General features: G+C 42.0%; 1 protein-coding gene across 1 annotated transcript in view; it reads left to right on the top strand.

Annotated features, from left to right (window-relative positions):
- Nucleotides 1-21569, top strand: part of LOC126161351 (uncharacterized) — a 185838-nt gene that overhangs the window by 57641 nt on the left and 106628 nt on the right. Inside the window, exon 2 of the mRNA XM_049917119.1 lies at nt 14338-14420. Coding sequence (XP_049773076.1) covers nt 14338-14420 — 83 coding nt within the window. The remainder of the gene's footprint in view (nt 1-14337; nt 14421-21569) is intronic.

Below are 21569 nucleotides of genomic sequence, written 5' to 3'. Positions count from 1 at the left end.
TTGTAGTATCGTTCCCAGAACTGATCGCGGTCCTCTGGTTTGGAGCCGAGTGGAAGGCTTAATCCAGAGGCTAAGACGATTCTGTGGAGATGTGGGGTGCAAATTTCTCGACCTCCGCTATCGGGTGGAGAAATGTAGGGTCCCCCTGAATAGGTCAGGCGTGCACTACATGTAGGAAGTGGCTACAGGGGTAGCGGAGTACGTGTGAAGTGCACATGTAGGTTTTTTAGGTTAGAGAATTCCCCTCCCTCCCTAGGCCCGACAAGACGCCTCCTGAGACGCGGCAAAATGCAACAGGGAATAACAATATTAATGTGCTAATAGTAAACTGCAGGAGCGTCTATAGAAAGGTCCCAGAACTGCTCTCATTAATTAACGGTCACAATGCCCATATAGTACTAGGGACAGAAAGTTGGCTGAAACCAGATGTAAACAGTAATGAAATTCTAAACTCAGATTGGAGTGTATACCGCAGAGACAGGCTGGACAGTGAAGGGGTAGGCGTGTTTATAGCGATAAGAAGTCAATTGTATTGAACGAAATTGACGGAGATCCGAAATGTGAAATAATTTGCGTGAAGGTCATGGTTAAAGCGGGTTCAGACATGGTAATTTGATGTATCTATAGGCCCCCTGGTTCAGCAGCTGTTGTGGCTGAGCACCTGAAGTATAATTTGGAAAATATTTTGAATAGATTTCCCCACCATGTTATAATTCTGGGTGGAGATTTTAATTTGCCGGATATAGACTGGGAGACTCAAACGTTCATAACGGGTGGCAGGGACAATGAATCCAGTGAAATTTTTTTAAGTGCTCTATCTGAAAACTACCTTGAGCTGCTAAACAGAGAACCGACTTGTGGTGATAACATATTGGACCTTCTGGTGACAAACAGATCCAAACTATTTGAAACAGTTAACGCAGAACAGGGAATCTGTGATCATAAAGCGGTTATTGCATCAATGATTTCAGCCGTAAATAGAAATATTAAAAAAGGTAGGAAGATTTTTCTGTTTAGCAAAAGTGACAAAAAGCAGATTTCAGAGTACCTGATGGCTCAACACAAAAGTTTTGTCTCAAGTACAGATTGTGTTGAGGATCAGTGGACAAAGTTCAAAACCATCGTACAATATGTGTTAGATGAGTATGTGCCAAGCAAGATCATAAGAGATGGAAAAGAGCCACTGTGGTACAACAACCGAGTTAGAAAACTGCTGCGGAAGCAAAGGGAACTTCACAGCAAACATAAACATAGCCAAAGCCTTGCAGACAAACAAAAATTACGCGAAGCAAAATGTAGTGTGAGGAGGGCTATGCGAGAGGCGTTCAATGAATTCAAAAGTAAAGTTCTATGTACTGACTTGGCAGAAAATCCTAAGAAATTTTGCTTTTATGTCAAATCGGTAGGTGGATCATAACAAAATGTCCAGACACTCTGTGACCAAAATGGTACTGAAACAGAGGATGACAGACTAAAGGCCGAAATAGTAAATGTCTTTTTCCAAAGCTGTTTCACAGACGAAGACTGCACTGTAGTTCCTTCTCTAGATTGTCGCACAGATGGTAGAATGGTAGATATTGAAATAGACGACAGAGGGATAGAGAAACAATTAAAATTGCTCAAAAGAGGAAAGGCCGCTGGACCTGATGGGATACCAGTTCGATTTTACACAGAGTACGCGAAGGAACTTGCCCCCTTCTTGCAGCAGTGTACTGTAGGTCTCTAGAAGAGTTCCAGCGGATTGGAAAAGGGCACAGGTCATCCCCGTTTTCAAGAAGGGACGTCGAACAGATGTTCAGAACTATAGGCCTATATCTCTAACGTCTATCAGTTGTAGAATTTTGGAACACATATTATGTTTGAGTATAATGACTGTTCTGGAGACTAGAAATATACTCAGTAGGAATCAGCATGGGTTTCGAAAAAGATGATCGTGTGAAACCCAGCTCGCGCTATTCGTCCATGAGACACAGAGGGCTATAGACATGGGTTCCCAGGTAGATGCCGTGTTTCTTGACTTCCGCAAGGCATTCGATACAGTTCCCCACAGTCGTTTAATGAACAAAGTATGAGCATATGGACTATCAGACCAATTGTGTGATTAGATTGAAGAGTTCCTAGATAACAGAACGCAGCATGTCATTCTCAATGGAGAGAAGTCTTCTGAAGTAAGAGTGATTTCAGGTGTGCCGCAGGGGAGTGTCGTAGGACCATTGCTATTCACAATATACATAAATGACCTTGTGGATGACATCGGAAGTTCAATGAGGCTTTTTGCAGATGGTGCTGTGGTATATCGAGAGCTTGTAACAATGGATAATTGTACTGAAATGCAGGAGGATCTGCAGCAAATTGACGCATGGTGCAGGGAATGGCAATTGAATCTCAGTGTAGACAAGTGTAATGTGCTGTGAATACATAGAAAGAAAGATCCCTTATCATTTAGCTACAATATAGCAGGTCAGCAACTGGAAGCAGTTAATTCCATAAATTATCTGGGAGTATGCATTAGGAGTGATTTAAAATGGAAAGATCATATAAAGTTGATCATCGGTAAAGCAGATGCCAGACTGAGATTCATTGGAAGAATCCTAAGGAAATGCAATCCGAAAACAAAGGAAGTAGGTTACAGTATGCTTGTTCGCCCACTGCTTGAATACTGCTCAGCAGTGTGGGATCTGTACCAGATAGGGTTGATAGAAGAGATAGAGAAGATCCAACGGAGAGCAGCACACTTTGTTACAGGATCATTTAGTAATCGCGAAAGCGTTACGGAGATGATAGATAAACTCCAGTGGATGACTCTGCAGGAGAGACGCTCAGTAGCTCGGTACAGGCTTTTGTTGAAGTTTCGAGAACATACCTTCACCGAGGAGTCAAGCAGTATATTGCTCCCTCCTACGTATATCTCGCGAAGAGACCATGAGGATAAAATCAGAGAGATTATAGCCCACACAGAGGCATACCGACAATCCTTTTTTCCACGAACAATACGAGACTGGAATAGAAGGGAGAACCGATAAGAGATACTCAAGGTACCCTCCGCCACACACCGTCAGGTGGCTTGCGGAGTATGGATGTAGATGTAGATGTAGAACCAAACAACTATTGACACACGAACTAGATTTTGCCTTTTTTGTGCAGGGGTAGCGGCATCCACCAACGGCTTTGATTCCTGTTTGGTTTGTGGTGAAGGCAGTACACACACATTCTGGTCACAGTGACACACTTTATTTGTGTAATTAATTTCAAATGGTCCAAACGTTCATGACAAGTGTGAATCGCATTTACTTTTGGACAGCATTCAACGAATGTGGCTCCAACCTTGCACAAGCTTCCTCATGGTTGATTTCTACGAGAATCGTACATAACAAGCATCATACTGTTTCTTCTGGTACATGTGGAGCTTATACGTATTTAATAGCCAATCGTCCAACACCTTGTAGTGCATTCTCTCATTGTATTCCTCTTTCAGCTGTAGGTGTACCACACTTGTCACGTGTGTTACATATGCAATACAAAAGAACCAAGTAAACTACTGTAATCTGTTTGTGTGGAGGAAATTAATTTACGCATGATCGATTTCTCTTTGTTTTAAACATGGAGTGCTCCTTTGCGCTGATGTTAGGATGCCTCCACCTTCCTGTGAGTTTTCATTGAAATCAAAATTATTTTCAAGAGAAACAAACAAGTGATATATGCCCTAGAGAATGAGCCAAGTAATGGAGTTGCAAAGTATTGTTATTAGGCTGACTTCTTTCTGACAGTATTTTCCAAATTAATCTTCATTTATCTGTAGGTGGTCCTTCATATTCCTGAACACCCCAATTAGTTTTTCTAGTTTCGGCATTCACTGTTCTCTCTCTCTCTCTCTCTCTCTCTCTCTTTTTGTTTTTACTATTACAAAATCCAGACATACACAAGAAAATTCAACTGTCAACAAACACTGCTGAGTCGGATTCACAAACAGCAGAACTATTCACATCACTTGACTGCAAGTCCAGTGCAGATTTAAAAATAGCTGATAATCAAATTTTCACTGACATTAATAAATGGTTTAAAGCTAATTTACTGTCATTAAACTTTGGAAAGATCCACTATATGCAGCTCAGAACCTGTAAGAGATTTCCTTCCTGCATGTGTATATCACATGAAGGCATGCAAATCAAAGAGGTTGACAGTGTTAAATTTCTGGGATTACAACTCGATAATAAACTCAGGTGGGAAGGGCATACCACAGAATTGCTTAGGTGCCTAAACAAGTATGTATTTGCAATGAGAATGACGTCAGATGTAGGGAAATACAGTATAAATATATAAAAATAACTTGTGTACTTTGCTTACTTTCATTCTATTATGTTATACAGGATCATATTTTGGGGTAACTTGTCAAACTGAGCAAACGTTTTTAATGTGCAAAAGCTTATAAGAAGAAGAATTTGTGGTGTAAGTTCAAGAACATCATGGAGAAACCTGTTCAAGGAACTTTATATTCTAACCACTGCTTCTCAGTACATTTATTCCTTAATGAAATTTGTTGCAAATAATATGTCTCTATTTCCAACCCATACTCAATACATAGTATCAATACTAGGAATAAGAACAATGTATATAAAGACCAAAAATCACTTACTTTGGTCCAAAAAGGGGTCCAATATTCAGGAACCATTAAAAACTTGGTTTCAGATAAAGCACAGTTTAAACAGAGTTTGAAAAAAATTTTTATAGGCAACTCCTACTCCATAGATGATTATTTCAGAAGGGTCTGATAGACCAGCTAAAGTAAAAATGTCTGTTACATTTCAATTTTGACAGCACTTGGTCACAACAGTCAAGATTAGTTTTTTTGTGTTTGATAAATTTATTAATAGTGCATAACAGACTTTCATTCTGACAGTGTGTTAATTCTGTAAATATTAGCTGTTCAAGTTTTCCGCATTGTTTTCACCTATTTAGACAATCTCCTGACAAATGATCAGGGTAGTAAGTATTAAATTCAAATGTTTTACATTTTTATGTTGTATTTTCTGACATGTTCCATACCCATGAGAATCATCTCATTTTTTTGGTCTTTGGAAAGAAAACTGAATCTAATATAATCTAATTTTCATTCTTCTGCAGCTTGCAGTGCATCAGCCAAAAGCCTCTGGCCTTCTTGTTATTCTTTTTCGTGGGAATGTGTTTTTTCTGCCACCTCCTTGACTGCATTGCATACTTTCATCCACAGCTCTTGTGGGAATTTGTCTTCTAACTCTAATCCATTAAATCTGCTTCAGACTTTCACTGTGTAATCAAAAGGTATGGTCTTAAGATCATATCTGCAAGATGGAACAGCTTTTGCTACTTTTATCAGTTTCAGCCAGAATTTTGCATTTAAGAACTCATAATCTGATCCACAATCAGCTCTGGGTCTTGTTGTAGTTGACTGAACCACTTTCTTCCACCTCTGATTACAAAGTATGTGATCTATTTGATTCAGGTGTTGCCGTCTGGCAAAACCCAAGAATATAGGCATCATTTGTATAGCTGAAACAGTGTGTTACTAATGACCAACAAATTGTTTTGGCAGAATTCTAGGAGTCTGTATCCTGCTTCATTTGTTGTACCAAGACCAAATTTTACCACTACACCCTCTACCATTTGATTTCCCACTTCCGTGTTCCACTATGAAGATGACATCCTTTTTTGGTATCGATGGAAGTAATTCTTGTAAATCTTCATAGAACTGATCAATGGCTTCCTTTTCAGCATCAATGGTTGGCGCATAAACTTGAATGACTGTGATATTGAGGGGCTGACATTGAAATCTGATGGACATCATTCTATCATTTTTATAGTTGCATCCCATTGCAGCTTTTCCTACTATGTCGCTAACTATGATGGCTGCTCCATTACTTCTGTTGTTCTCTTGTCTAGAATAATATTCCATATGACTATCCAGAGAAAATTCTCCCATGCCAGTCCACTTCATTTCACTTATTCCCAATATGTCAATGTTAATCCTCTTCATTTCTCTTTTGATTACATCTAATTTTCCTGGATACATGGATCTTACATACCACGTTCTTATGCAGTGCTTTTCCTTGCAGAATCTTACTCTTCATGAAGTTTCTCTCAACCTTGTTCTCCCCGGAGATCTGAAAGTGGAACTTTAAACTCTGTAACGTTTTGAGTTGAGCAAAGCCGTTGAGTTTTCTTGGGATAATTGCAGTGGTGGTTTCCTGTTGACTCCCACTGACCTCCAAATCCTGTCTGTTCACCAACTGAGTTTCCCACAGATGTTGGTTACCCAGCCTCCAGCTGAATTGTTCGGCTTAACAGGGGCACCATGTGTAGGTAGGAAATTAGAGAACTGAGATGACAGGGGGTGTGAGAACTCTCTTGCTGAGTTCTTGTAATTGCATATCACCCCTATTTTATGCCAGAGTCTCAAGGTGTTTGCAGAGATTCCACCAGGTATTTTGTGAGCCCATTCTGAGGTTAGATTTATTCAAACGTGAAGGTTTTGGGTATATTGAAATTCATAAAAGTTCCAGGCTCAAGCTTTTAGTAGTGCTGTGTATCTAATTTGTGAGAAACTACTACTACCCCATTTTATTTTTTAGTAAGTCCTTTAATTGATTGTTAACTTTGTTGGTTTCATTCTGAAACTGAGATTCTGTCAGCTTGTTTCAAAAGCAGATTGCAGTAGCTACAGGTAACGTTACAGGTCAGTCTGTGACTACAACCAAGATTTCAGATTTTGGAAAGACGGAGGGGGGAATATCACACTATAAACAAAGATGATGTGACTTACCAAACAAAAGCACTGGCAGGTTGATAAACACACAAACAAACACAAACATACACACAAAATTCAAGCTTTCGCAACCGACGGTTGCTTCATCAGGAAAGAGGGAAGGAGAGGGAAAGACGAAAGGATGTGGGTTTTAAGGGAGAGGGCAAGGAGTCATTCCAATCCCGGGAGTGGAAAGACTTACCTCAGGGGGAAAAAAGGACAGGTATACACTCGCACACACACACATATCCATCCGCACATACACAGACACAAGCAGACATTTGTCAATGTCTGCTTTATCTTAGCTTTTGATGTTTTTTATCAGCTGCTTATGAAATGTAAAGAAGATTACAGTATGTACGTGTTTGTTTATAGTGTGAATATAATAGAGAGAAACATTCCACGTGGGAAAAATATATCTGAAAACAAAGATGATGTGACTTACCAAACTTTGTTTTTGAATTTTTGGTATGCTAAAAAGAAAGTAAAACATATTAAACTTGTGCATAATAAATTCACAAAAAGAAACTTGCTAATAATGCACGTTACCGCAGTCAGCAGTCTAGGAAACTAAAGTAATGGGACATATTTTGCACAAGGCAAGATTGTTGAGTTAATTTCGCGCACTTTTCCCTCTAATCTTTCGTGATACTCTCACTAGGTGGTGATACTTATGTTACCATACGCTAATGCACTCTGGAGAGACATTTGCAAACTTATTCTGGAGATGGACAGAATAGGAAAAAAAACCACTGTCTAAAACAGTATCAAAACAATGAACTTCAATTGAAGACACATCAAAGCTTAGTAGAGATATACGTACAGAGAATATACAGAGACAGGGATTCAACAGCAACTCTGTTCTTTCCCTTTTGGTGTAAGCAGTGGAACATGAAAATTGTGTGCAGGTTGGTAGGACACCCTTATGCTGAAACATCAGAGCTGTTGGGATGCTCATAAGAGCTGTACTCCAAGGAAACCACACCCCAAAACGTCTGATACATGGAGCTAAGCGGTATTTCACGGTGCACCCTTAAGACCAGCTACTACTTGTTCAAAAAACATCACATGACATCACATATCAACAGTTCCAAAAACATTGACCAACATTAATTAAATGTTTGCTAAACATGCGAAATTCATTCTGATAATTTAAATTCTGTAATACATTATAGAGAAATTTCTTTTAGTACATATTTTGGAGTGGTTCCGCCTCAAAGTCTTTAATTACTAGCTGTGTCTGTTCCAAAATATTAGGCTCTTCAGATCTCATGTGGAAGCAGTATCTGCTTCATAAAGCAACCTAATTTTGTTGGCAACAGTGAATTCACCTACACAGTGAAGCGTCTTCTTATTAACTTCAAGACTGCCATGATTTAAACCATTTGCATTTCAGTGACTACAATGTTGTTCCAGAAATGTTTTCTTACTGTCTCCTCAGTTATACTGTAATGATAACATAGCCATTACCAAACACATACTAACGTGAAAATTATTGCAAAATGATCAACACGTACCATAGGCTTAACTAGCGGAATGTTACTATTAGGTGATATATAGTTTGACTCATTTCTGTTAGTTGCTTGACTTTAAAAACTGCTGGCTCTCATAAGTTTTCGTGTAAGTGTAAGCTTACATGTTTTCACATGTCAGTAAATATCCCACAGCATTAATCTGTATCCTTTCTCCCTAAATTATGAGCTACTACTACTATAAATAGATTGAACCTAAATGGGTGACTGAAGCTAGTTGTCATTACTGAACATGGAACTTCCCTATTTTTCCTTCAATGAGCTGCAAGAGGGTTTGCCATTGCCTTCCTCTGACCTATGTGTCAAATGTGTTGCAGTGCTCTGTGATTGTCTACATGAGTCCTTGTGTGATATTGTGTTATGTATCTGTATTTGTGGTTGATAAAATAAATGAAAATAAGGTAGTGGTTGAAATAATAGTGACTGCACGTCACCTAATCTTGTGGAGCTATACCTAGAGCTTCCTGTCTGGCAGACATCACCATCAACAGTGTCACATGCTCTCAGTTTTTGTGTAATGTTGGAGAGGGGTTTGGCATAACCACAGGATGTAGGCGCACAGTCTCCTAATTAGAAACATTGTGCTACCACTTATTGTTCCCTTGCTGACAGTTTACCAGAGACAAAAATCTTCCCCACCCACTCCTCCCTCGAGGATTTGCACTAGCTAACTCTGTGTCAAACACAACTACTAACATGTGGTAGCATCCTCAGCTGTAGTGGCGAGTGCCAACCGAATGTCTTGTGTGAGAAATCAAATTTTGTAAGGTATGGAAAGGGCCCCCCCATGAACCATGGACCTTGCCGTTGGTGGGGAGGCTTGCGTGCCTCAGCGATACAGATGGCCGTACCGTAGGTGCAACCACAACGGAGGGGTATCTGTTGAGAGGCCAGACAAACATGTGGTTCCTGAAGAGGGGCAGCAGCCTTTTCAGTAGTTGCAGGGGCAACAGTCTGGATGATTGACTGATCTGGCCTTGTAACATTAACCAAAACGGCCTTGCTGTGCTGGTACTGCGAACGGCTGAAAGCAAGGGGAAACTACAGCCGTAATTTTTCCCGAGGACATGCAGCTCTACTGTATGATTAAATGATGATGGCGTCCTCTTGGGTAAAATATTCCGGAGGTAAAATAGTCCCCCATTCGGATCTCCGGGCGGGGACTACTCAAGAGGACGTCGTTATCAGGAGAAAGAAAACTGGCATTCTACGGATCGGAGCGTGGAATGTCAGATCACTTAATCGGGCAGGTAGGTTAGAAAATTTAAAAAGGGAGATGGATAGGTTAAAGTTAGATATAGTGGGAATTAGTGAAGTTCGGTGGCAGGAGGAACAAGACTTTTGGTCAGGTGATTACAGGGTTATAAATACAAAATCAAATAGGGGTAATGCAGGAGTAGGTTTAATAATGAATAAAAAAATAGGAGTGCGGGTTAGCTACTACAAACAGCATAGTGAATGCATTATTGTGGCCAAGATAGACACAAAGCCCATGCCTACTACAGTAGTACAAGTTTATATGCCAACTAGCTCTGCAGATGATGAAGAAATAGATGAAATGTATGACGAGATAAAAGAAATTATTCAGGTAGTGAAGGGAGACGAAAATTTAATAGTCATGGGTGACTGGAATTCGTCAGTAGGAAAAGGGAGAGAAGGAAACATAGTAGGTGAATATGGATTGGGGGGAAGGAATGAAAGAGGAAGCCGCCTTGTAGAATTTTGCACAGAGCATAACTTAATCATAGCTAACACTTGGTTCAAGAATCATGAAAGGAGGCTGTATACATGGAAGAAGCCTGGAGATACTGACAGGTTTCAGATAGATTATATAATGGTAAGACAGAGATTTAGGAACCAGGTTTTAAATTGTAAGACATTTCCTGGGGCAGATGTGGATTCTGACCACAATCTATTGGTTATGAACTGCAGATTGAAACTGAAGAAACTGCAAAAAGGTGGGAATTTAAGGAGATGGGACCTGGATAAACTGAAAGAACCAGAGGTTGTAGAGAGTTTCAGGGAGAGCATTAGGGAACAATTGACTGGAATGGGGGAAAGAAATACAGTAGAAGAAGAATGGGTAGCTCTGAGGGATGAAGTGGTGAAGGCAGCAGAGGATCAAGTAGGTAAAAAGACGCGGGCTAGTAGAAATCCTTGGGTAACAGAAGAAATATTGAATTTAATTGATGAAAGGAGAAAATATAAAAATGCAGTAAATGAAGCAGGCAAAAAGGAATACAAACGTCTCAAAAATGAAATCGACAGGAAGTGCAAAATGGCTAAGCAGGGATGGCTAGAGGACAAATGTAAGGATGTAGAGGCTTGTCTCACTAGGGGTAAGATAGATACTGCCTACAGGAAAATTAAAGAGACCTTTGGAGAGAAGAGAACCACTTGTATGAATATCAAGAGCTCAGATGGCAACCCAGTTCTAAGCAAAGAAGGGAAAGCAGAAAGGTGGAAGGAGTATATAGAGGGTTTATACAAGGGCGATGTACTTGAGGACAATATTATGGAAATGGAAGAGGATGTAGATGAAGATGAAATGGGAGATAAGATACTGCGTGAAGAGTTTGACAGAGCACTGAAAGACCTGAGTCAAAACAAGGCCCCGGGAGTAGACAACATTCCATTAGAACTACTGATGGCCTCGGGAGAGCCAGTCATGACAAAACTCTACCATCTGGTGAGCATGATGTATGAGACAGGCGAAATACCCTCAGACTTTAAGAAGAATATAATAATTCCAATCCCAAAGAAAGCAGGTGTTGACAGATGTGAAAGTTACCGAACTATCAGTTTAATAAGTCACAGCTGCAAAATACTAACGCGAATTCTTTACAAACGAATGGAAAAACTGGTAGAAGCCGACCTCGAGGAAGATCAGTTTGGATTCCATAGAAATGTTGGAACACGTGAGGCAATACTGACCTTAAGACTTATCTTGGAAGAAAGATTAAGAAAAAGGCAAACCTACATTTCTAGCATTTGTGGACTTAGAGAAAGCTTTTGACAATGTTGACTGGAATACTCTCTTTCAAATTCTGAAGGTGGCAGGGGCAAAATACAGGGAGCGAAAGGCTATTTACAATTTGTACAGAAACCAGATGGCAGTTATAAGAGTCGAGGGGCATGAAAGGGAAGCAGTGGTTGGGAAAGGAGTGAGACAGGGTTGTAGCCTCTCCCCGATGTTATTCAATCTGTATATTGAGCAAGCAGTAAAGGAAACAAAAGAAAAATTCAGAGTAGGTATTAAAATTCATGGAGAAGAAGTAAAAACTTTGAGGTTCGCCGATGACATTGTAATTCTGTCAGAGACAGCAAAGGACTTGGAAGAGCAGTTGAACGGAATGGACAGTGTCTTGAAAGGAGGATATAAGATGAACATCAACAAAAGCAAAACGAGGATAATGGAATGTAGTCAAATTAAGTCGGGTGATGCTGAGGGAATTAGATTAGGAAATGAGACACTTAAAGTAGTAAAGGAGTTTTGCTATTTAGGGAGTAAAATAACCGATGATGGTCGAAGTAGAGAGGATATAAAATGTAGACTGGCAATGGCAAGGAAAGCGTTTCTCAAGAAGAGAAATTTGTTAACATCGAATATAGATTTAGGTGTCAGGAAGTCATTTCTGAAAGTATTTGTATGGAGTGTAGCCATGTATGGAAGTGAGACATGGACGGTAAATAGTTTGGACAAGAAGAGAATAGAAGCTTTCGAAATGTGGTGCTACAGAAGAATGCTGAAGATAAGGTGGGTAGATCACGTAACTAATGAGGAGGTATTGAATAGAATTGGGGAGAAGAGAAGTTTGTGGCACAACTTGACTAGAAGAAGGGATCGGTTGGTAGGACATGTTCTGAGGCATCGAGGGATCACAAATTTAGCATTGGAGGGCAGCGTGGAGGGTAAAAATCGTAGAGGGAGACCAAGAGATCAATACACTAAGCAGATTCAGAAGGATGTAGGTTGCAGTAGGTACTGGGAGATGAAGAAGCTTGCACAGGATAGAGTAGCATGGAGAGCTGCATCAAACCAGTCTCAGGACTGAAGACCACAACAACAACCACATGGAAACGGCAAAGGGCAACCACTCACCTATAGCAAACTCACTTGTGTCACACAACAGACGTAGCAGAAAACAGTATTCACTAGCTTTCGAGCTTTCACTCTTCTTCTAGAATAAAGTACACGCACACCGTGGCCGTGATAGTGTGCATGTGGGTGTCTATGTGGTTCTTTTTGTGAATGTACTCTGTGCTGGAATAGAACCAAAGATCAAAAGGTAGTACGAGGGTTGTTTGAAAAGTTCTCGGAATGGAATAGAAAAAAAGTACTTACATCACTGAAACTTTTTTTATCAATGTAGTCTCCTTGTAGGTTAATGCACTTGGTCCAATGATGTTCCAGTGCCTTGAGCCTATCTCGAAAATGAATTTCCTCCAGGCCTGAAAAGTAGTTGTCAACTCCCAGCTATCAATTCTTCATTTGAAGTGAATCTGTGTCCACAAAGAAAAATTTTCAGTTTTGGGAAGAGATGGAAGTCTGACAGAACATATCAGGTGAAAAAGGCAGGTGTGGCAACAATTCATTCATTATTTCATGTAATTTTGCCATGTGGACTGCACATGTGTGCGGGCCCGCATTGTTTTGCTGGAAGATGACTTTCTTCCTTGCTAAACCTCGTCTTTTTTCGCAATTTGTCCAGGAAGTTAGCATAGTATACAACAGTAATTGTTTGCCCAGTGGGGAGATAATCTACAAACAGAATCCTCTTCACATCCCAGAACACTGATGCCATCACCTTTCCTGCCAAAGGAATTGGCTTTGCTTTCTTTTGTGGCGGAGAATCAGCACGTTTCCACTGCTTTGACTCTTGTTTTGTCTCTGGGGTATAGTAGTGCATCCAAGTTTCATCTGTGGTCACAAGCTAGCACAAAAAATCTTGTTTGTGTCTCCTAAAACAGGCCAACATTGTTCAGATATGTCCATTCTCGTGCGTTTTTGATCCAGCGTCAAGAGCTGTGACACCCATCTTGCAGATAATTTTTTCATTTCTAATTCTTCAGTTAAAATGTTATATACCCTTTCAGATGACATCTGGCAAGCATGAACAATTTCATGCACTTTCAATTGGCGATCCTCCATGACTATTTTGTGCACTTTTGCAATGATTTCTGGGATAATGACACATCTTGGGCGACCACTGCACGGATCATCATTTAAGCTCTCCCGACCAAATTTAAATTCATTTGTCCACTTGGCAACAATTGAACATGAAGGAGCAGAGGTCCCCAGTGTATTCTGGAAACTGGCATGAATGTCGTTTGCTTTCATACCTTTCTTTACGAAGTATTTAATCACTTCTTGAATCTCAATTTTTTCCATCTTCGCAAGTCACTATGCAGGAGTAACAACAGAGCCATGTCACTGCCACAGCTCTCTTCCAAGAGCACTGACATGTCACGTGTTTACAGGAAACAGTCCAGTGAATGTCACGTGAACAACTCATTGCGCTAGTGCTGACCTCTCATGGTGATTCCGAGAACTTTCTAAACCACCCTCGTAAATACAGTTTTCTGTTACATGTGTCCATGCACCACACATCTTCTGCTATTATTTTATGTATTTTTACGTCCAGAAATTTTCATTATTTTTATAGAAAGCACTTTTTATTGTAACCTGACCTCATTGTGTTCCCCTCCATGTTACAGCAATGATGTGGTGTCAAATTAATATAAATGAAGAATAGTTTCATCTTCTTCTCTCTCTCTCTCTCTCTCTCTCTCTCTCTCTCTCTCTCTCTCTCTCTCGCCCCCACTCCCCCCCTCCCCCGACCCCCAAATGTAACAATGACAGGTGCAAGTAGCTTTCATCTGACTTTGATATTGTAGATGGTACTATGTGACATTTGAAAGAAGTCAATATCTCTAAATTTTGTTGCTTTTGTTGTCTGTCTGTCTATATCATTATATTTTTATTGTGTTAGAAGGAACTGGTCTAATTCTTTGTCACACTTGCAGCATGGATGTTGTAAAATCAGAAGCAAGAAGCCCAGACAAAAGCAGGATTTTGGAAAACTTTTCAGGATATGGAGTTATTTCTGGTAAGCTACTAGTTATTCCGAAGAGAACTGGTACTGATAATATGCTGATAGCACAGTGTAGGCTTTCACAGCTGGTACTGTGTTCACTTAAAACTTTTGGGCTGATAGGCCATTGTCGATATATAAAACTCTCCCCAGATGTTTCGTCTCCGGCTGCGGTAGATGTCCTCCAAGGTAAAGTGGCAAACAGTTTGCCGCTTTACCTCGGAGGATGTCTTCCGCATCCAGAGACAAAACATCAGGGGAGAGTTTTAAACATTTCCCATGGCCTATCAGCCTGAAAGTTTTTTGTGGAGAAATATGCTGCTCAACTCTAAAATTTGTTTTCTTAGGAATAAGCAATCATGAAAGTCTGTAAGAAGTTGTAGGGTGACTGGTAATCTAATTATCCATTATTAGAACAATTCTTTTATTGAAATGATATGGAATGAGTCAGTTTACAGGATTTGATATGTGATTAGTGTTAACATTAATCAATACATTATCATTTTATTGCTGCTCATGCAGCTGCACTTAAAAACTTTTTTTTTGTACTTTCTACCACTTTTTAAGTAGAAATTCATCAATGGAGTAGAAGGAAATGTCCAGGAAAAATGATTTTAAATTAATTTAAAACTTGTGTCAGACATTTTGTCTTATTAGGCAAATGACCAAAATTTTTTATTTCTGCATCTTGAACTCCTCCTTGAGCTACTGACAGTTTCAACAATGGGTAATAAAGGTCAGTGGTGTTGTAGGTATATAGATTACTGTTCTTCCCAAATTGTTATTGATTATTTATGACAAATTTCATTAGCGAAAGTACGTATTGTGATGGTGCAGTTAAAGTGTCTAACTCCTTGAAGAGGTGCTACATGACACCCTTGGGTAAACAAGATCTGTTATTCTTACTACTTGCTTTTGTGCAATCGTTACTTTTGAAGGAATGGTTTAATGGTTCCCTTCTGTGCTTCTAAGGGCACACATGTTTATAGAGGCATGCTAATCAGTAAGTTCAAGCAATGAATAACAAGGTATACTGAGAGGGGTACATGAGCTGGTTTGAGATATTTATTTCTAAAAACCAATTACTACAACAAAAATTTAATGGGTTATGACCTCTTAATCAAGGGAGACTCCTCGCTCATGGTGGAGTCTTTGAACGAGGTGAACAAATATACAGTTTACAGAATACTGTTCAACGTTGTCTGGCAGCATGAGAAGACAGGTGCCAAGAAGGGGGACATTAACACAGGGTTTCGAAGGAGTGGTGTCCGTATGCAAGACTTTTGTATTTGTGGCAGGAAAGCCGTAAGTTTGATAGCGAGACACTCATCTGATGGTCAAGGGAGCCAGTACAGTTGAGAGAAAACTCATTTTTGTGGCATGCTTGGCAGTAAGGGTTGCCAAAAACAGCCAGAGATAAAATGGCAATAAACCTGCCTGGTACTTCTGACAGTAATTGAACTTCACCGCACTAAAGTACACTAAATTCCCTACACTACACCGCAAACAGTAATCCAGCTGCTGATACTTGTGGGACGAACTGGGCATCTGGCATTAGACTTCGTACAGTCGTAGTCAAGGACAGTCCCTCGAGAAAATGCAGCTCAGGAAGGCAGCGCAGGAGCCTGCTGTTAGTTTGAACTCTGGCAAGATATGGCAGCTGATGACATGAGCCATGTGGCGTTGCATGGGAGGTGCCAAGTGCACAATTGGGAGGTGTTGCCGCAGCAAAGTGGGGGCAGTGACTGTTTGTGCGATGACTCAACACACGTGACCCCCGGAAAGTGTGGCAGTTTAAGACAACACCAGTGCCAACTGTGCAGAGGGGTGTTCAGAGCTGACAGACAGTGCTTGCTGGGTGGCCTGCTTGGGCTGTCTCTGTTGTGCTTGTGGGAGTGCTGTAGTTTCTGGTGAGTGGAGGGGCGTGGGCAGCTCTTGTGCATGGCACTGGAAGTGAGTGAAATAGCGCCAGTACTAGCACATGCTAGGAGTGGTATTGGTAGCACTGTGTCAGGAGTGGAGGGATCCTGTTGGGGGGGGGGGGGGGTTGGCAGTGTCTGCATTGGCTGGAGGCTGTGAAAAGGGCAGTGCAGTGGCAACATTAGGGTCCCAGGCACTGGGGGGTGTTTCAATGGTGTAGTCAGACAGTGGTGGATCAGAGGCGGTGTCAGGGGCAGCGTCAGCTGGTGGTATGTCAGACTTGGTGTCGGGGGTGGTGTTGACAGATGGCACATTCAGAATAGCATAGGGGCTGGTATTGGCATGCATCAAATTGGAGGCAGTGTTGGTGGTGCTGCGACTGGGGCTGGTGGCAGGTGAGGGGAAACTCCACGTCAACAGTGCTGCTCTAGTTGGCTGGAGGTGGCTCTAGTACATAGGCTGGCTTGAGCCTGTCTCTAAAGACAGTTGTTGTGGCCCTGTGCAGACAATTGGAGAATGTCATGACCCCACACTGCAAAACCAAGTGCGGGCCCAAATATTGTGGGTGATTGGATGCCTACCAGTCACCACTGCAAAGCAAGATACATGTGCATACTGTGATGTCATGATGGATGAAGGTATGGTGTTCATCGTGACATTGTAAAGATGTTGGTCACAGTGGGGCCATGAACGTTTGGAGGTGTTGCATGAAACCTGGGCTGATGCTGTTGGGAGGAAGTGTGGTTGCCTCCAAAAATTCACCAGGAATGGGGTGTGGCTGTCTGTATACCAAGTCGGTGGCAGAAGTTCCCAGGTTGTTTTGTGTGTGATTTGTAGGCCTAGAAATACCAGGGATAGGACAGCAGACCATTTGAAAGAGTAACATGTAAGGGTGGAACCACTCCATCATGCTGTTACCTACAGGGCAGTAGCTGGTGATAAGGTGGAAATTGGAGCTGCAGGTGGCTGTCAGAGATTGGAAGAGGGCAAAGGTGAATTGGCGCCCACAATCTGTAGGGTGTTACAGGGGCATCCAAAGTGGGACATCCAGGTCCGAATGGGGCTGCAGCAAGAGTTTCAGCTGAAATGTCAGGGATGGGGGTGGCCTCTGGCCGGCATGTAAATTGTCCATAATTGTCAGTAGGCAACAGCCATTGGAGGAGGGTAGTGGGCCAACATTGTTGAGGTGTATGTGCATGAATCGGTGTTCTCTGGGGGAAAGTGGCCATGGGGGAGTGAACTCCCCGTCCGACCTTGGCACGCTGGTGAGGTGTACAGGACTGGGCCTAGTTGCTGCAGTTGCAGTGAATGCCCAGCCAGACAAAACATTGTTTCCGAAGGGTGACAGAAGCATAGATGCCTGGATGTACAAGGCTGTGGACATGGTGAAATGTTGGTTTTTGGAAGGTGGGAGTGAGGAAGGTATGGGAGTGATTTTTGGAATCATTAGGTTGTTAAGGATCCTCAAGAATGGCACACCAGATTTTTCGATAAGAGATGGATATGGATCTTAGCTGGAGGTTGAGGCCACAGTCAGCATTCTGAAGGTTGTGGTCAGGTCTGAGTCACCCTCTTGAGCAGTGGCGAGGATGTTGTAGTCTAAGCATTGGGCGACAGTGCGGCAGCAGCTAAGACAGTCTGCCACAATGTTATTGATGCCAGCAACATGCTGGATATCGGTAGTGAATGTTTGATGTACTCCTGTAGCCTAAACTGTCAGAGTGAGATCTGGTCCATGTTTTACTTACTGTAAGGATTGAAAAGACATGCCCCTCAACTAAAGGTCAGAAATAGTGGATGGCTTCATGGACTACGAGCAGCTTGCAGTGATAAGTGCCCCAGTGGCACTATGCAGCAGACAAAAAGAGGGCAAGTGGTTGCAAGAAGTACAGGCGTTGCTGTAGTGTGGCCCCAATAGCCGTCTGGCGTGTGTCCGTCACTATTGCGATGGGGACACTAGGGTGGGATTGGGCCAAAAGGGCTGAATTGATGAGATCCTGTTTTGTTTTTTCAAAGCTCTTGATGCTGGCCTGGGTCCAAGAGACCAGTTTGGTTGCCATTGTTTTTATTGCTCCGGAGTGCTACAGGATGGTACTTTTGGGTGGCAGCGACATTGTGAAGATGTCAGTGGAAAAAGTTGAACATGCCAGAGATCTTAATAGGTAGTAGGTTGTGGAAAGTCCATTACTGCCAGTGCTATCTCAGAGAGTGGACAGGGGGAAGGGGGGTGGGGGGGACCCCGGCAGTAGAGCCTAAGTTTCTGAGGAATTCGACCTCACTTGACCCAGAAATGCATTTTGCAGTGTTGAGGATCACTCCAGATTTTTTGTGGGTAGGAAAAAATTTTGTATATGTATTGGCGGTGGAGTAATTTAGTATATCATCTAAACAGGCAAAACAACCCGGTGCACCCCAGAAGTTGCTGTCCAAAAATTGCTGCCAAGTTTGTGTGGCATTGTGGAGACCAAATACCATGAATGCACTCTCAAACACTCTGAAAAGTGTGGTTATGGCTGTTTTCTCAGTATCATCCAGGGCGACTGGGATTTGTGTGCAGGCTTTAGCGCAATTTCTCTTACTGAAGATATTAGCTCCCGAGATGACGTCCATCGTAGGTGTGGGGAGGAGTGGCGTGAATAGTGTTCAGGGATGCTGAAGACATTTAATTTGTGTTAATCACCCCAAGGGTATAAGGAACTGTCCTTCTTGGGGGCGAGGTGAAGAGCTGATGCCGAGGAGCTACTGGAAGGATGCGGTACATTGTCAATGAGCAAATGTTTGAACTCATTTTGTGCGATTTTGTGCTTGTGAGAAGGGAAGAAGTGGGCATGGCAGAAAACTGGGGGGATAGTGGGTTATACATTTTCTACACATAACATGAAGATGGCAATCACACTGAAATAGGCCTATAGTAATAAAAAATATAATTGAACACAGCAGCATCTTGATCTCGTAGCATTATGTATAATGTCCTAATATGAATGTAGTGTGTTGTTTCAAAAGTTAGGGAGAGTCTATTTTCAAAGAACCACTTACCTATTATTTGGAAAATATCATTTACTAACTCTTCTGTTGCTTTCTCTCAAATGGAATTTATTGTCACACTAGTATCATTTGCAAAAAGTACCTATTTTGCTTTTTGAATGTTAAGTGGAAGGTCGTTCACATATATTAGGAATGGGAGTGGACCCAAAATATTTGCCACAGTGATGCCAGAACACAGCCTGTTATATTTTCTTGTGGGTAAATTGGCAGCATCATAAAATGGAGCATTGTCCACATGACATGTGCTGAACAGTAGAAGATTACTGAACGAAAAGAACCAGGTGTACAACATATATTGATTTTTGCGACTTGCAGACTACGGAACACGCACTATTATGCAAATATGAACTTGCCCAGCACGCTGAATAGTGTGCTGCCTTCTAGCTACACTGTTCAGCTGTGTTCAGAACAGTGGAGCCATGGCACCACCACACAGACCAAACAAGCCGTGAACAAACAAGTCGTATTGCCAGTAGAATGAACAGAGTGGATATTGACGAGGAGTCCACAGAATCTGCACCTACTTCTATACTGTGCAAACCACTGTGAAGTGCACTGCAGAGAGTATGTCCCATTGTATCAGTTACTATGGTTTCATCTTATAGCATTCATGTACCTATCATGTGAAGAATGAATGTTTAAGTGGCTCTTTGTGTGCTGTAACTAATCTGATCTTATCCTTACGATCCCTATGAGAGCAATAACTATCGAGTTGTAGTATATTCCTAGAATCATCATATAAAGCTGGTTCTTGAAACTTTGTAAGTAAGCTTCTGAGGATAGTCTTAAAGAGTCTTCCAGTTCAGTTTCTTCAGCAACTCTATGACACATTTCCATGGGTCAAACAAACCTGTGGCCATTCGTGTTGTCCTTATCTGTATAGGTTCAGTATCCTCCATCGGTCCTCTCTGGTAGGGGCCCCACACAGTTGAGTAATATTCTAGAACCAGTTGCATGAGTGATTTGTAAGTGATCTCCTTTGTAGGCTGATTGCATTATCCCAGTATTCTACCAATAAACCAAAGTCTACCATCTGCTTTACCCACAACTGAGCCTATGTGATCATTCCATTTCATATCCCTACAAAGTGTTACACCCAGTTTTACGCTTCTGAACACTTCGCATCTGATGATGACTCTCCAACAAAGATAATGTGCTGCGTTCTTCCTACCAAAAAAAATCCTTGATCTAGTCACAAATTTGTGCTACCCCATATATTCATACTTTCGTCCATAAGTGTAGATGTGTTATTGAGTCAAATGCTTTTTCGAAATCAACAAAACTGCATCTACCTGACTGCTGTGATCCAATGTTTTCAGTATGTGATCTGAGAAAAGTGTGAGTTGGGTTTCACGTGATTGAAGTTTTAGCAGTCCGTGCTGGTGGGCATGGAGGAGTACATTGTTTTCAGGATACCTCATTGTTTATGAGCTCATAAGATGTTCTAGGATACTACAGCAAATCAATGTCAAGGATATTGGGGACTGTAGTTTTGTGGGTCACTTCTTCTATGCTTCTTGTAAATAGATGTTGTAGTAGCCACCAGAAAGATCGCGGGAGGCGCACATTGGCACGGCGCGTCACGAACGGTAGTCGCCGCCAGTATAGTCCCGTCCACCAGAGGGCACGCGAGAATTCGGACGCGACCTCTGCCGGCGTAACAACAAGAACAACAACAACAACAACTCCGGCAGGACAGGCCGTGCGCAGTCAGTCAACATCGGGCATGCCTAGGACACAGTCCCGGTCTACGCTAAGTGAAGTGCGACGTAACGTGAACAGTGTTACTACACAATTGGCGACGAGTAGGGTCGTTCTTTCGCGTGTTGCGTCGTTGTTCCGGTTTCGCAGTTTCTCCACGGCATGGAGGATTTGGTGCGGGTTTTGGTTGCGCAGCAGACGGAGCTCATGGCCACCATGAAACAAGTGCTTCCGGCGTTGCTCTCACCGCCGTCTGCTCCGGCGCCGTTCCCTCCTCCCTTTCCCCCGTATGACGAGACGGCGGAGGATTGGGACGCATATGAACATCGCCTTCGGCAGCATTTCCAGGCGTTTCATGTTGCCGATGCGGAGGTATGTCGTGCTCTCTTCTTGTCTTGGATATCTCCCTCGCTGTATCAAGTTTTGCGGCAGCTGGCGCCGTTGCAGGAACCCTCGTCCTTGTCTTTTGACGCATTGTGTTCATTGCTGTCTTCATAT

Source organism: Schistocerca cancellata, chromosome 2 (genome assembly GCF_023864275.1).
Source record: "Schistocerca cancellata isolate TAMUIC-IGC-003103 chromosome 2, iqSchCanc2.1, whole genome shotgun sequence".
In the NCBI taxonomy this organism is placed as follows: domain Eukaryota; kingdom Metazoa; phylum Arthropoda; class Insecta; order Orthoptera; family Acrididae; genus Schistocerca; species Schistocerca cancellata.
The sequence above is the reverse complement of the archived record's forward strand: the minus strand, read 5'-3'. Positions and strand labels throughout refer to the sequence as shown.